The sequence below is a fragment of the Myxine glutinosa genome, chromosome 14 (genome assembly GCF_964187855.1).
Source record: "Myxine glutinosa chromosome 14, kmMyxGlut1.1, whole genome shotgun sequence".
Classification (NCBI taxonomy): domain Eukaryota; kingdom Metazoa; phylum Chordata; class Myxini; order Myxiniformes; family Myxinidae; genus Myxine; species Myxine glutinosa.
This window is the reverse complement of record NC_136274.1, coordinates 8,355,654-8,371,693: the sequence shown is the minus strand read 5'-3', so window position 1 is coordinate 8,371,693 and position 16,040 is coordinate 8,355,654. Positions and strand designations below refer to the sequence as shown.

The window sequence follows — 16,040 nt, the reverse complement described above, 5'->3', positions numbered from 1 at the left end:
GGTTCAAGTGACCATCCATGACCGTTTTGTCTGACAGTGAGGACACTATTGTCCACAAATAAGTTCACACATTTACTACACGCAGTGTTATTGTTGATATTTAAAGGTTTCAAAGGTGGTAAGTTTCTTTTGCGTTTCAGTATATATATAGATATATATACACACACACATATATATATATATAGATATATACACACACACATATATATATAGATATATACACACACACACACACACACACACACATATATATATATATACACACATACATACATATATACATATATATTTTTTATGTTGAAAGCTCCAGTCACGGACTATATCGTCCTCATCGAGGCCAGTCCTTAAATAAAGAGGTGCATTTCTAGAAAAGTGAAGAGAGAGAGAACACACATATATATGTATAAAACCAAAAGTGTTTTGCTTCACAACAGGGTGAAACTCAAACTCAATTTCATTTCCAGAAACTCACATCAGTATGGTTGCTCCTTGGGCTGTAACCATCTGGTTTGGCCGTCTTGTCATCCGAGAGCCCTACATGCTCCGGCACAGCTCTGCCATCAGTTATGATCTTTGCAGACGAGGGAACGGGCGCCAGAGAGGCTGCGACAGCCGCCCGCCCATCTGTCTCGCCATCAGACTCAGAGTCAGCTCCAACACGCAGGAAAGAAAATTTTCCTCCTTGTTCACGCAACAGCATGGCAATACGTGAATCCAAGCTGGAGTGTGAAGGCTCAGTTTCAGGCTGAGCCAGAGAATCCTCACCATGCTTCTCGGGGCCACCTTCATCCTGAGCTCCTGGTGTCACGGAGCTAGACACAGGTAAGACACGAGGAGGCTCCATGCAGGCAGAGAAAGTAGGTGAGACGCAGTGTTTGGCACCGACCTCAACATCAATAGATGAAGGTCGTACAACATTGCCAGTGGGTGCAGTGTGGGAAGACTCAGAGGCGTAAAATTCGTTACCATGGGCACCATCGAGCGATGAGCTCGAGTAGTACTCACTACCAGCAGTCCCTGCAGTTGTGGCATTTGCAACGCTAATGCATTCACTACCGCCTCCCCTGCTGTTGACAAAAGAAGTCCGTCCCGCCAGAAGTCCATCGGCAGGGGCACGAGGTTCCCCATCCTTCGAACACGTTGGGAAAGAGTGCAGCATTGGAGGCTTGTCTCGGCTCAATCCCAAGAAGGATACAGGATGATGAATGTCGGAGAATGTTGATGACATCTGCCGAGGGAAAAGTTGTGTCGTCGCAGCAAAGTCAGAGACCTGAATGTTCGTCCCATCCGAAGAGTAGGATTTTGGGAAAGCGCTGGAGGGAGGGAACGACAGTGAAGAGGCTATTGGGAAAACCAAGTCTTGCCTGCCGAGTGAGTAAGAGTCAACAAAAGTGCTGTCATTTCGCCGTGACGAGTTGAAACCCGGCGATTCCAAATGAGGCCGCTGAACGAATGGAAAAGATGGAGTACCCTGTAAATAAAAGGGGGTAAAAAAAGACAATCTTATCCTGTGCATACACCCACTCTACAACAATCACAACACTTCATCCACAAACCTTCTGCTTGTGCTACAGTTGAGGATTGCAAACAGATTACTTGATAAACAGGCCGAAGTCTCAAGGATGTACAGTATAATGCATTCTCAGAATTCAGGGTGTCACTAAACAGCTCGAACTATGATGCTCCAGGTCGGATTGGAACTGAGTGAATATATCCACAGATGTGCACCAATTTGCGGTACTGAAGAAGATTCTAACCAAGTGACAATGAATGTTTGAAAAAATTTGAGACGACAAATTCCATCACCTTCAAACAATCCACCGGTGAAACACACATCCTCGATACAACACATCAAACCCTTTATGCATCTCTTTGTACCGAACAAACTCGCTGCCAAAAGAGAAGCAATTCATATACCGGGTGGCTGCTGAAGGCAGAATCCTGAGAATACGGTGTTCCTTGCCGAGGTGTGCTTGGCGTGCCCTGTGCAGAAAGTGGCGTGAAGTGCCCGTAGGATCCGGATCCTGCGCTGGAACCAGAAAAAACGGTCTCTTGGGAGTACGGTGTACCGCAGCGGCCTGTAGGAGAGGGACCCAGGTTGGGCAGGGAGGTAAGGGACTCACCTCGGCGGATCCTGGGATCATTCGCCTAGGGATAAAATGGGGGAAGAAAACAAAACAAAACATTCAACCGTGAACAGTTTGACACCGAAACTGTACAAGGCAGATCGTGTGACAAAAGGAACAGCTCTACAGGATGGCCCACAAAACGACGGTTATATTTACGTTGCAGGTTGTCAGAGAGAGATTGCTGGCGTCAGAAAGAGCATTGTGCGGGGGAAAAACAACAACAAGATATTCAATGCATTTTTGGGCAAGGTAACCGAAGGTCGTCAGTCAGGCAATAGAGCACGAAGGCAAAGATGGTGTTATTACGTGCGCTTTGCACGATAGTTAAGCAAAGATCCATGTTGCCCTGTTGTCCGTCGCTACATTTGTCCAATCAGCAGACACATTCGATGTGCCAGGAACATTAAGGTGACACACACTAAATGGGGAAATCCACATTTTTAAGGACGGAGGATTCCAACCATTGGGTTGAACAAAGTTAAAAGTTAATTGTTTTATTATTTGTTGTAAACCATTATGTCTAATATTTGAATCTGGATCTTCACCGAAATCAAATCATTTAGTCCTTGTCACATACCCAACCTCTCCACCAAATTTCGTCTGAATCTGTCACAACATTTTGAGATATCTTGTTCATAGACAAACAAACAGATAGGGACAGAGACAGACAGGGGTGAAAACATGACATTCGTCCACCTTCATTGGCAGAGGTAAGAATGAAATCAGAAACAAATGTGATAACATCAATACGTATCAACATTAACAAATGTTCAATGAACCATTTGTACAATAAATTGACTCCCCCAGATCTGTCTGTGCTCTGTCCACCAAATATTCCTTCAGGACACATAAGATCTGCCAGAAACCTGCTTCTGGTGAAACCGCCAAAATCTAGACTCTCTGCTCACCTTCACTCCTTCATTTCTCTTTTCTCCCGCCTCTGGAACAAACTCCCTCACTCTCTTCAATCCCACTCCTCCCTCCAGGTCTTTAAAACAGCTGTCCATCACCATCTCTTATCTTCCCCCATCCAAAACCGTGATCTTTTCTACCCCTGTTATTACATCCCAAATCCACCTTTTTCCAATTCCGGCTTCTTTCCTAAAATTCCGAGTAGTGTTTATTTGTTTTATACCGTGTACCCCTCCCCATCCCCACTCCAGCCCTCTCTGGTCCCTCACCTCTGGTCCCTCACCCCTTCTTCATGCTGAATGGAGAAGGTGGATCAGACTCGGCAACGGTTGCTAGAGTGAGATGTGCATGGAAGAAGTTTCGGGAATTGAGTGGCGTGCTGATGATGAGGGGAGTGTCGTTGAAGCTGAAGGGAAAGGTGTATGCTGCATGTGTGAGAAGTGTTATGATTTATGGGAGCGAGACATGGGTAATGAACGTAGAGCAGCAACGAAGGCTGGAAAGGGTGGAAAAGCGAATGGTTCTGTGGATGTGCGGAGTATCGTTGAGAGAGAGGAAGACAAATGATGAATTGCGAAAGATGATGGGAATAGAGCCTGTGATGGATGCTGTGAAGAGGAACAGGTTGAGATGGTTTGGTCATGTGTTGAGGAAGGATGAAAGTGACTGGTTGAGAAGAGTGATGGAAGTTAATGTAGAAGGAAGTAGAGGACAGGGAAGACCGAGAAAGACTTGGCTAAAGATGGTGGAAGAAGAAATGCGGGCAAGGGGGTCGACAAGGAGAGATGCAGAAAATAGGGCAAAATGGAGAGATTGTCATGGGGACCGCAAGGCTAACCCACGCTCTAGCAGGGAAAATGGCCTTAAAATGCATGTTGTTGTTGTTGTTGTGTTTGTTGTGTTTGTTGTACCCCTCCCCATCCCCACTCCAGCCCTCTCCCTTCCACAGATCTACCAATGTCCCTGTTCTCTACTGTTGTTGAGGTTGTGTGCTTCCCCCCTCTCCCTCACCCCTTCTTGTCTCCCGCTCCTTTTATGTGTTGTATGTGTCTGTTATGTTTTTGTGTTTTATATGTTAGCTCTTTCATGAGCCTCAACTTTGCACACAAAAAAAACAAAAAAAAAAACATGTTCTATCCCTTGTGTTATCCAATGACAAACAACCCTTCTGCATTTCTCAATTTGTTTTGTTCTTTGAAGTTTCTGGGAAGTCGCCACAAAAACATTATTTTACAATGGTGAGGCTGCCTTAGTTGAACTCTCACCAGAGCAGGATCCGGAAGTGGGGGTGGAAAGGTCTCCAGCCGTGGTCTGCTGCCTGCGGGCACCGTCTGTGGTGTGAACTTCCCACTCACAATCAAGTTGAAGTACTTCTTCCTTTGCTCACCTGCCAAATGTCAAGACAAGGAAGCAATCAAACAAGACAACTTACAGACGTAAGGAGTGAGGACCATCTCCATCCTTCCTCCCCAAGTGTTTCTTCGGACCTCTTACCTTTAATGTCCAACTGGGCATGGATTATGCTTCCCATGACAGACGTGTTGTGTAGGTTCTTGACAGCCTCTTTGGCTCCACGGACCGTCGTGAACACGACCTTGGCGAGGCCGAGATGCTTCCGATTCTTGGGGTTGTAAACGATTTCCACCTCCTCAAGCTCACCAAAGCGTTTACACATCTCAGCCAAGAAACTTTCCTTGACGTTGTCATTGAGTTTTACGAATGTCACCTCCTTGGGAGGTATCTGACCCACGTAAAACTCATCAATCTGTGGGAAGAGTTTCAACGAAGAGCCAAGATGTGATCCTTGCACACATGTCAACCCAACAACGGGGAAATCCCACACATAAAATTAAATAACAGCTTTCAAGTATCATGTGCAGGAGGCAAAGAAAGACCAACTTTAAACTTGGGAACAGGAAGATCGATGTCACGGCTCCGGGACCAAACACGACGATGTCGAGGGTCTCGCACCATGTCCACCGCTGGGAATCCTGCATTCTGTGGGAGAAGGCAGGTTGGTGGGCTTTGTCATCACAAGTTAGTTCTGCAGTGCAGGCCAGGCCAAACAGTAGTTGTGTCGCATACATCAATAGCTAGTGCTGCAGTGCAGGCCAAACAGTAGTTGTGTCGCATACATCACCAGCTAGTGCTGCAGTGAAGGCCAAATGGTAGTTGTGTCGCATACATCACTAGCTAGTGCTGCAGTGCAGGCCAAACAGTAGTTGTGTCGCATGCATCACCAGCTCGTGATGCAGTGCAGGCCAAACAGTAGTTGTGTCGCATACATCACCAGCTCGTGATGCAGTGCAGGCCAAACAGTAGTTGTGTCGCATACATCACCAGCTCGTGATGCAGTGCAGGCCAAACAGTCGTTGTGAGGCATACATCACTCGCTCGTACTGCAGTGCAGGCCAAACAGTAGTTGTGTCGCATACATCACTAGAGCGTGCTGCAGTGAACGCCAAATGGTAGTTGTGTCGCATACATCACGAGCTAGTGCTGCAGTGCAGGCCAAACAGTAGTTGTGTTGCATACATCACGAGCTAGTACTGCAGTGCAGGCCAAACAGTAGTTGTGTCGCATACATCACGAGATCGTGCTGCAGTGAAGGCCAAATGGTAGTTGTGTCGCATACATCACGAGCTAGTGTTGCAGTGCAGGCCAAACAGTAGTTGTGTCGCATACATCACTAGCTAGTGCTGCAGTACAGACCAAACAGTCGTTGTGTCACATACATCATTAGCTACTACTGCAGGGCAGGCCAAATGGTAGTTGTGTCGCATACATCACTAGCTAGTGCTGCAGTGCAGGCCAAACAGTAGTTGTGTCGCATACATCACTAGCTCGTGCTGCAGTGCAGGCCAAACAGTAGTTGTGTCGCATACATCACTAGCTAGTGCTGCAGTGCAGGCCAAACAGTAGTTGTGTCGCATACATCACTAGCTAGTGCTGCAGTGCAGGCCAAACAGTAGTTGTGTCGCATACATCACTCGCTAGTGCTGCAGTGCAGGCCAAACAGTAGTTGTGTCGCATACATCACGAGCTAGTGCTGCAGTGCAGGCCAAACAGTAGTTGCATCGCATACATCACTAGCTAGTGCTGCAGTGCAGGCCAAACAGTAGTTGTGTCGCATACATCACTAGCTGGTGCTGCAGTGCAGGCCAAACAGTAGTTGTGTCGCATACATCACTAGCTGGTGCTGCAGTGCAGACTAAACAGTAGTTGTGTCGCATACATCACTAGCTGGTGCTGCAGTGCAGGCCAAATAGTAGTTGTGTCGCAAACATCACTAGCTAGTGCTGCAGTGCAGGCCAAATGGTAGTTGTGTCGCATACATCACGAGCTAGTACTGCAGTGCAGGCCAAACAGTAGCTGTGTTGCATACATCACTAGCTAGTGCTGCAGTGCAGGCCAAACAGTAGTTGTGTCGCATACATCACCAGCTGGTGCTGAAGTGCAGACTAAACAGTAGTTGTGTCGCATACATCACTAGCTGGTGCTGCAGTGCAGGCCAAACAGTAGTTGTGTTGCATACATCACTAGCTAGTGCTGCAGGCCAGGCCAAATGGTAGTTGTGTTGCATACATCATTAGCTAGTACTGCAGGGCAGGCCAAATGGTAGTTGTGTCGCATACATCACGAGCTAGTGCTGCAGTGCAGGCCCAATGGTAGTTGTGTCGCATACATCACTGGCTAGTGCTGCAGTGCAGGCCAAACAGTAGTTGTGTCGCAAACATCACTAGCTAGTGCTGCAGTGCAGGCCAAACAGTAGTTGTGTCACATGCATCACCAGCTCGTGCTGCAGTGCAGGCCCAATGGTAGTTGTGTCGCATACATCACGAGCTAGTGCTGCAGTGCAGGCCAAACAGTAGTTGTGTCGCATACATCACGAGCTAGTGCTGCAGTGCAGGCCCAATGGTAGTTGTGTCGCATACATCACGAGCTAGTGCTGCAGTGCAGGCCAAATAGTAGTTGTGTCACAAACATCACTAGCTAGTGCTGCAGTGCAGGCCCAATGGTAGTTGTGTCGCATACATTACGAGCTAGTTCTGCAGTGCAGGCCCAATGGTAGTTGTGTCGCATACATCACTAGCTAGTGCTGCAGTGCAGGCCAAACAGTAGTTGTGTCACATACATCACTAGCTGGTGCTGCAGTGCAGACCAAACAGTAGTTGTGTCGCATACATCACTAGCTGGTGCTGCAGTGCAGACTAAACAGTAGTTGTGTCGCATACATCACTAGCTGGTGCTGCAGTGCAAGCCAAACAGTAGTTGTGTTGCATACATCACTAGCTAGTGCTGCAGGGCAGGTCAAATGGTAGTTGTGTTGCATACATCATGAGCTAGTGCTGCAGTGCAGGCCCAATGGTAGTTGTGTCGCATACATCACGAGCTAGTGCTGCAGTGCAGGCCCAATGGTAGTTGTGTCGCATACATCACGAGCTAGTGCTGCAGTGCAGGCCCAATGGTAGTTGTGTCGCATACATCACGAGCTCGTGCTGCAGTGCAGGCCAAATAGTAGTTGTGTCGCAAACATCACTAGCTAGTGCTGCAGTGCAGACCAAACAGTAGTTGTGTCGCATACATCACGAGCTAGTCCTGCAGTGCAGGCCAAACAGTAGTTGTGTCGCATACATCACGAGCTAGTCCTGCAGTGCAGGCCAAACAGTAGTTGTGTCGCATACATCACGAGCTGGTGCTGCAGTGCAGGCCCAATGGTAGTTGTGTCGCATACATCACGAGCTAGTGCTGCAGTGCAGGCCCAATGGTAGTTGTGTCGCATACATCACGAGCTCGTGCTGCAGTGCAGGCCAAATAGTAGTTGTGTCGCAAACATCACTAGCTAGTGCTGCAGTGCAGACCAAACAGTAGTTGTGTCGCATACATCACGAGCTAGTCCTGCAGTGCAGGCCAAACAGTAGTTGTGTCGCATACATCACCAGCTAGTGCTGCAGTGCAGGCCAAACAGTAGTTGTGTCGCATACATCACTAGCTGGTGCTGCAGTGCAGACCAAACAGTAGTTGTGTCGCATACATCACCAGCTAGTGCTGCAGTGTAGGCCAAACAGTAGTTGTGTCGCATACATCACTAGCGAGTGCTGCAGTGCAGGCCCAACGGTAGTTGTGTCGCATACATCACGAGCTAGTGCTGCAGTGCAGGCGAAACAGTAGTTGCGTCACATACATCACGAGCTGGTGCTGCAGTGCAGGCCAAACAGTAGTTGTGTTGCATACATCACTAGCTAGTGCTGCAGTGCAGACCAAACAGTAGTTGTGTCGCATACATCACGAGCTAGTGCTGCAGTGCAGGCCAAACAGTAGTTGTGTCGCATACATCACGAGCTAGTGCTGCAGTGCAGGCCAAACAGTAGTTGTGTTGCATACATCACGAGCTAGTGCTGCAGTGCAGGCCAAACAGTAGTTGTGTTGCATACATAACGAGCTAGTGCTGCAGTGCAGGCCAAACAGTAGTTGTGTCGCATACATCACGAGCTAGTGCTGCAGTGCAGGCCAAACAGTAGTTGTGTTCCATACATCACGAGCTAGTGCTGCAGTGCAGCCCAAACAGTAGTTGTGTCGCATACATCACGAGCTAGTGCTGCAGTGCAGGCCAAACAGTAGTTGTGTCGCATACATCACTAGCTAGTGCTGCAGTGCAGGCCAAACAGTAGTTGTGTCGCATACATCACGAGCTAGTGCTGCAGTGCAGGCCAAACAGTAGTTTGTTGCATACATCACGAGCTAGTGCTGCAGTGCAGGCCAAACAGTTGTTGTGTCGCATACATCACGAGCTAGTGCTGCAGTGCAGGCCAAACAGTAGTTGTGTCGCATACATCACGAGCTAGTGCTGCAGTGCAGGCCAAACAGTTGTTGTGTCGCATACATCACGAGCTAGTGCTGCAGTGCAGGCGAAACAGTAGTTGTGTCACATACATCACGAGCTAGTGCTGCAGTGCAGGCCAAACAGTAGTTGTGTTGCATACATCACGAGCTAGTGCTGCAGTGCAGGCCAAACAGTAGTTGTGTCGCATACATCACGAGCTAGTGCTGCAGTGCAGGCCAAACAGTAGTTGTGTCGCATACATCACTAGCTCGTGCTGCAGTGCAGGCCAAACAGTAGTTGTGTTGCATACATCACGAGCTAGTGCTGCAGTGCAGGCCAAACAGTAGTTGTGTTGCATACATAATTAGTGACATCAACAAATAACAAGGTGTCAGGTAGTCGTCTCCTACGGGAAGGTTGAAGGCGATTCCGTCGTAGCGATAAACCTTCTGGTGACCTTTCTTTAACGCGGGATCCACCAACAACTTGTAGCACTTCCAAGACTGTTGTTGCTGCTGGTGGTGATGATGGTGAGCGTGATGATGATGTTGCTGCGGGTGGTGGTGGTGGTGATGTTGGTGGTGAGAGCTCTTGTCGCCGCTCACGGAGCTGCTTTGCTCCATCGCGCAGCGTCACCTCGACCTGCACGACGGGAGGACACACAGCTCTGTTCGCACAGTAGTTGAAGTTGCCGTTGTCATTGTATCGTAGCGCAGACCTCTCTCGTCGGCACGCCGTGCTGCAGGTGGACGCTCATATCGAGGCTTACCTGTTGTCACGGCGGCGCCATGATCTCGATGTTTCCTCAACGGCTGCTTCCCCGGCGATCCCGCCTGCCGGAGAGAAGCCAGGGCCAGCAGACTGCAAGTCGACAGTCAGGCTCAACAGGCCGCTATTTTCCCACTAGCCTTTGCGCGCTACGGTGGCTCAAATGTTTTCGCGATTGTTTGAACTAGGGTAGGTAGGTCCTTCTTCTTCTTCACTCAATGTCACGTCGCTGTGAGGGGTCTGCCTCTCGTCAGTCTGCACAATTTTAATAATATTAATGACAATAATAATAATATAATAATTGTATGTCTCTCGCCTTTTGCCGTTGGATATTTCTTTACTTCAGGAAATTGGTTAAAATCCTGTGAGTGTGAGGCGGATTGGACACTTTTTACAAAAGACATTTGTCTCAGTTTGTTTCACACCTTTGTCTTTGACATTTCGCAACAACAGATTCACGATCAGGTGGCCAATCAAGATTGGGTGGTCACGTGGTCGAACGATTATCGAGCGCCGCACTGAACCTGCGAGGTCAGAGGGTCAAACCCCAAACCCAATGGGACCAAATCATTTAATATGGTACGAGCTGCTTCGTTGTTTCACGCTTCATGTTTAAAAACGACTGAACACGGATAAATAACCATAGGTTGGCAATCATTGCGTGGCCTCTACTAATAGTAATAATGATAATGGGTCGTGATGTCCGGATATCCGGTCACTTTTTACCACTTGTGCTACTTCCTCCATTATCAGCCGCTGATTGTTCTGAAACTTGACAAATTCATACAACACAGGAAGAAGCTCCCGCCATCGCTCGGACTTCGATTCTTAGACTTCGGATCAGAAGGTTCCCAGGAGATATGAGGGCTCCGGGGGAGGGGGGGGGGGATTTTAGGGGATATGAGGACTCGGGGGGGGGGGGGGGAGGGGTCACTCAGGGGATATGAGGGCTCCGGGGGGGGGGGGAGAGGGGTCTCTCAGGGGATATGGGGGGTCCAGCGGGGGGGGAGAGGGGTCTCTCAAGGGATGTGGGGGATCCTCCCAAAATCAGCAGTGCTCCGAAGTACAAGATCAAGAAATGACCGTCAGCCCAGTCAGGTTGGGTTTTTTAGAGTGTAACAGGGGGTTCAAAATGGTATTTCCGCCCAGGTGGAAGTAACAAGATGTTAATATCAGATTTACTAGAAAACAAAAATATATAATTTAATGTAAAAATGGAATTTGTTCAGAAAAAATAGAGAACGATATGAGAAGAGTACAGTATACAACGATCGGGATACTTGTTCATCCATACACCACCCCTCTACTTCCATACACCACCCCTCTGTACCCGAAGTAGTGTGTATGTAATAAATACATCGACCCTAAATGGGAAGGAGGATACGGGTTCCGCATCAAACCCCAACAGGAAATAGGAAAAGTTTCGAGGCGGAAACGAACAGAACGGAAGTTGGAGTTTAGAGGTTGACCAATCAGTTACAGGAAAGTAGGAGGAGTTGATCTGGGAACCAATCAGTAAAACAAAGTGGTGGGAGGGGTTTGTTAATAGACCAATCAGTGAAAACGATATTGGAGTAGGCGGGGTCGTTTTAGCAAAGCAAAGAGGAGGAGTTTCATGGTCGCTAGCTGGTGGTAAGTTTTACATTGCGGATTCTTTATGATCGGGGTTTTTGGGGCACTTTATTTTAATACAGTTATAGTTACAGTTATACTACAATATTCGAAATGTGAAACGAGTTGTACAATGTCCCTCCTAAAGTTGAGCTTATTTTCCAATAGGGAATCCCACACTGGTTCGTTCGTTCAGGTGATGGTGAAGGTTGAATTTGCTGATTTATTGTTGTCGAGTCGAGAAACCCGATACTCCGTGTTATTTTAATCCCACATAGCTCAGACTTTACATGATGTAATCCGTGTTATTTTAATCCCACATAGCTCAGACTTTACATGATGTAATCCGTGTTATTTTAATCCCACATAGCTCAGACTTTACATGATGTAATCCGTGTTATTTTAATCCCACATAGCTCAGACTTTACATGATGTAATCCGTGTTATTTTAATCCCACATAGCTCAGACCTTACATGATGTAATCCGTGTTATTTTAATCCCACATAGCTCAGACTTTACATGATGTAATCCGTGTTATTTTATTCCCACATAGCTCAGACTTTACATGATGTAATCCGTGTTATTTTATTCCCACATAGCTCAGACTTTACATGATGTAATCCGTGTTATTTTATTCCCACATAGCTCAGACTTTACATGATGTAATCCGTGTTATTTTGTTCCCACATAGCTGACTTTACATGATGTAATCCGTGTTATTTTATTCCCACATAGCTCAGACTTTACATGATGTAATCCGTGTTATTTTATTCCCACATAGCTGACTTTACATGATGTAATCCATGTTATTTTATTCCCACATAGCTCAGACTTTACATGATGTAATCCGTGTTATTTTATTCCCACATAGCTCAGACTTTACATGATGTAATCCGTGTTATTTTATTCCCACATAGCTCAGACTTTACATGATGTAATCCGTGTTATTTTGTTCCCACATAGCTGACTTTACATGATGTAATCCGTGTTATTTTAATCCCACATAGCTCAGACTTTACATGATGTAATCCGTGTTATTTTAATCCCACATAGCTCAGACTTTACATGATGTAATCCGTGTTATTTTAATCCCACATAGCTCAGACTTTACATGATGTAATCCGTGTTATTTTATTCCCACATAGCTCAGACTTTACATGATGTAATCCGTGTTATTTTATTCCCACATAGCTCAGACTTTACATGATGTAATCCGTGTTATTTTATTCCCACATAGCTCAGACCTTACATGATGTAATCCGTGTTATTTTATTCCCACATAGCTCAGACTTTACATGATGTAATCCGTGTTATTTTATTCCCACATAGCTCAGACTTTACATGATGTAATCCGTGTTATTTTATTCCCACATAGCTCAGACTTTACATGATGTAATCCGTGTTATTTTAATCCCACATAACTCAGACTTTACATGATGTAATCCGTGTTATTTTATTCCCACATAGCTCAGACTTTACATGATGTAATCCGTGTTATTTTAATCCCACATAACTCAGACTTTACATGATGTAATCCGTGTTATTTTATTCCCACATAGCTCAGACTTTACATGATGTAATCCGTGTTATTTTAGTCCCACATAGCTCAGACTTTACATGATTTAATCCGTGTTATTTTAATCCCACATAACTCAGACTTTACATGATGTAATCCGTGTTATTTTATTCCCACATAACTCAGACTTTACATGATGTAATCCGTGTTATTTTATTCCCACACTAGCAGAAGTACCCGGCATTGCCGGGTGGGGGAGGGGAGGGGAGGGGAACGGGGGGGAGGGGAGAAGAGGGGGAGGGGGAGAGGTGGAGAAGAGGGGGAGGGGGAGGGGGTGGGAGGGATGGGAGGGTGAGGGATGGGAGGGGGAGGGGGGAGGGTGAGGGATGGGAGGGTGAGGGATGGGAGGGTGAGGGGGGGTGGGAGGGGTGAGGGTGAGGGATGGGAGGGGGAAGGGGGAGGGGAGGGGGGGGGAGGGGGAAGGGGGGTGGGAGAGGGGAGGGGGAGGGTGGGGGGGTGAGGGATGGGAGGGTGGGAGGGGGGAGGGGGAGGGGGGGAGGTTCTCGGTGGTCACCCATAAAATAGATTTGTAAAAATTTCGGTTGCTCACCTGGTTGAGGGTGGATAGAGCCAATGAGGTGGTATACCTGGCCTTGCACCTTGAATGTAGGCATGAATCCTTGCTCAGTGACGACGCGATCTGCTCCAAACGAAGTCATTTGGAACGAAGAGTTGTAATTACGGATTTCCTTCAGGAAGTGTCTGGATTGAGTCGTAGTTGATTGAAGTAGTTCTTTCAAAGGTTCCGGTGGAGATTGGAGAGAAGGCAAAAGGACATTGCCTCCCCTGCAACAAATTCCTGGTGTTTCTCCCTTCCATTTCAAGGCATGGCAAAACTGACAGGTGAACGACATGGAGCCAATATCAACGTTTGAGGAGTAGTCAGTGTTCGGATTGTAACTGAATGCAGCCTTCTCCCATGCAATGGCCGGCTGCCGTCAGCCTGATGGTTGCCAGTTGTTGAGTCGTTTTTGGCGCTGTTCTTCTGTCTCCTGCTGTCTGGCCCTCGCCAGACATTGTTGATTGGCGTTCAGACGTGCCTCTGTCTCATCTTCTGTCTCTCGCTGTCTGGCCCTCGCCAGACGTTGTTGATTGGCGTTTAGACGTGCCTCTGTCATCTTCTGTCTCTCACTGTCTGGCCCTCGCCAGACGTTGATTGGCGTTTAGACGTGCCTCTGTCTCATCTTCTGTCTCTCGCTGTCTGGTCCTCGCCAGACATTGTTGATTGGCGTTTAGACGTGCCTCTGTCTCATCTTCTGTCTCTCACTGTCTGGCCCTCGCCAGACGGTGATTGGCGTTTAGACGTGCGTCTGTCTCATCTTCTGTCTCTCGCTGTCTGAATCTAGAGACACGTTCTTGATTGGCTTGTCGATGGTTAAAAGTACCTTCATCGGCTTCATGGAGTCTCCGATCAGCGATTTTCCTTGCGCGGGAGGTTGAACGTGACAAATTTCTTTTCTTCGGTGCCATTGCCTTTATCACAGTCAGTCTTCCAGTCACTCACTCGTAGACAAATTCAAAATACCAAATTCAAAATACTCGTAGACAAAATACCACGTTCACACGTGGTAAGAAACGACGCAAACGCACGATTGCAACTCTGCGTCGTGTCGTGGGCGTGGCCAACGTGGCCTCATGCCCCCAGGTGATTGGCTAACTCGAGCTCGAGAGAGCCATACGTTATGGCAAAAAATATGGATCTAAAGATGAAAGGGAAAAAAACCTCTGTGGTGTGAATGGCAATGTTCCTCGCTGAAATGTGAAAAAGGCAATCGCTTTTCGCTCTGAAATACGTGCGAACGCGTAACTGAGTTAATGGCGGCAAGGAACATCACGTGATCGCTCTGAGCGAATCAGCGCGCTGCTCTGCGACCGGTCAGATTCCATGCATAAAGTCCTCGCTGAAATGCGCTGAGGTAAAAATATGGTTAAAAAATATTATGAAATCAATTTTTAGGTCGACCATGTTCTTACCAGGCTCAATGGCCATGTCTGTGCCAAATATCAAGTACGTGAGCCTCTCCGTTTAGGAGTCTATCGGTAACATTACACACACACACACACACACACACACACACACACACACACACACACACACACACACACACACACACACACACACACACACACACACACACACACACAAACTGTGTTTTATATATATATATATAGATAGCTCAGACTTTACATGATGTAATCCGTGTTATTTTATTCCCACATAACTCAGACTTTACATGATGTAATCCGTGTTATTTTATTCCCACATAGCTCAGACTTTACATGATGTAATCCGTGTTATTTTAATCCCACATAGCTCAGACTTTACATGATGTAATCCGTGTTATTTTATTCCCACATAGCTCAGACTTTACATGATGTAATCCGTGTTATTTTATTCCCACATAGCTCAGACTTTACATGATGTAATCCGTGTTATTTTATTCCCACATAGCTCAGACTTTACATGATGTAATCCGTGTTATTTTATTCCCACATAGCTCAGACTTTACATGATGTAATCCGTGTTATTTTATTCCCACATAGCTCAGACTTTACATGATGTCATCCGTGTTATTTTAATCCCACATAGCTCAGACTTTACATGATGTAATCCGTGTTATTTTATTCCCACATAGCTCAGACTTTACATGATGTAATCCGTGTTATTTTAATCCCACATAGCTCAGACTTTACATGATGTAATCCGTGTTATTTTATTCCCACATAGCTCAGACTTTACATGATGTCATCCGTGTTATTTTAATCCCACATAGGTCAGACTTTACATGATGTAATCCGTGTTATTTTATTCCCACATAGCTCAGACTTTACATGATGTAATCCGTATTATTTTAATCCCACATAGCTCAGACTTTACATGATGTAATCCGTATTATTTGAACCCCACATAGCTCAGACTTTACATGATGTAATCCGTGTTATTTTATTCCCACATAGCTCAGACTTTACATGATGTAATCCGTGTTATTTTATTCCCACATAGCTCAGACTTTACATGATGTAATCCGTATTATTTTAATCCCACATAGCTCAGACTTTACATGATGTAATCCGTGTTATTTTAATCCCACATAGCTCAGACTTTACATGATGTAATCCGTGTTATTTTAATCCCACATAGCTCAGACTTTACATGATGTAATCCGTGTTATTTTAATCCCACATAGCTCAGACTTTACATGATGTAATCCGTGTTAT

The 16,040-nt window shown here is 46.5% G+C and overlaps 2 protein-coding genes across 10 annotated transcripts in view; one reads left to right on the top strand and one right to left on the bottom strand.

Moving 5' to 3' along the window:
• Positions 1 to 10,207, bottom strand: part of LOC137439403 (histone-lysine N-methyltransferase SETD1A) — a 67,093-nt gene extending 56,886 nt beyond the window's left edge. For 2 of the 3 annotated variants that reach the window (XM_068135124.2, XM_068135127.2), the window contains exons 1-7: positions 9,635 to 10,207; positions 9,276 to 9,507; positions 4,941 to 5,039; positions 4,536 to 4,806; positions 4,307 to 4,428; positions 1,918 to 2,148; positions 473 to 1,471 (exon numbers count right to left, since the gene is read on the bottom strand). In XM_068135124.2, coding sequence (XP_067991225.2) covers positions 473 to 1,471; positions 1,918 to 2,148; positions 4,307 to 4,428; positions 4,536 to 4,806; positions 4,941 to 5,039; positions 9,276 to 9,488 — 1,935 coding nt within the window. In that variant the 5' untranslated portion in view covers positions 9,489 to 9,507; positions 9,635 to 10,207. The remainder of the gene's footprint in view (positions 1 to 472; positions 1,472 to 1,917; positions 2,149 to 4,306; positions 4,429 to 4,535; positions 4,807 to 4,940; positions 5,040 to 9,275; positions 9,508 to 9,634) is intronic. The other variant, XM_068135128.2, reaches the window with a different exon arrangement.
• The window catches only part of ACADS (acyl-CoA dehydrogenase short chain), a 91,940-nt gene continuing 85,698 nt past the window's right edge, over positions 9,799 to 16,040 (top strand). The window contains exons 1-2 of one of the 7 annotated variants that reach the window (XM_078768400.1): positions 9,799 to 9,822; positions 10,087 to 10,212. Coding sequence is in view for 1 of the 7 variants with exons in the window: in XM_068135132.2 (XP_067991233.2) it covers positions 10,333 to 10,480 (148 nt within the window). In the remaining 6 variants the exon portion in view is untranslated. The other 6 variants (XM_078768402.1, XM_078768401.1, XM_068135132.2 and 3 more) reach the window with 6 other exon arrangements.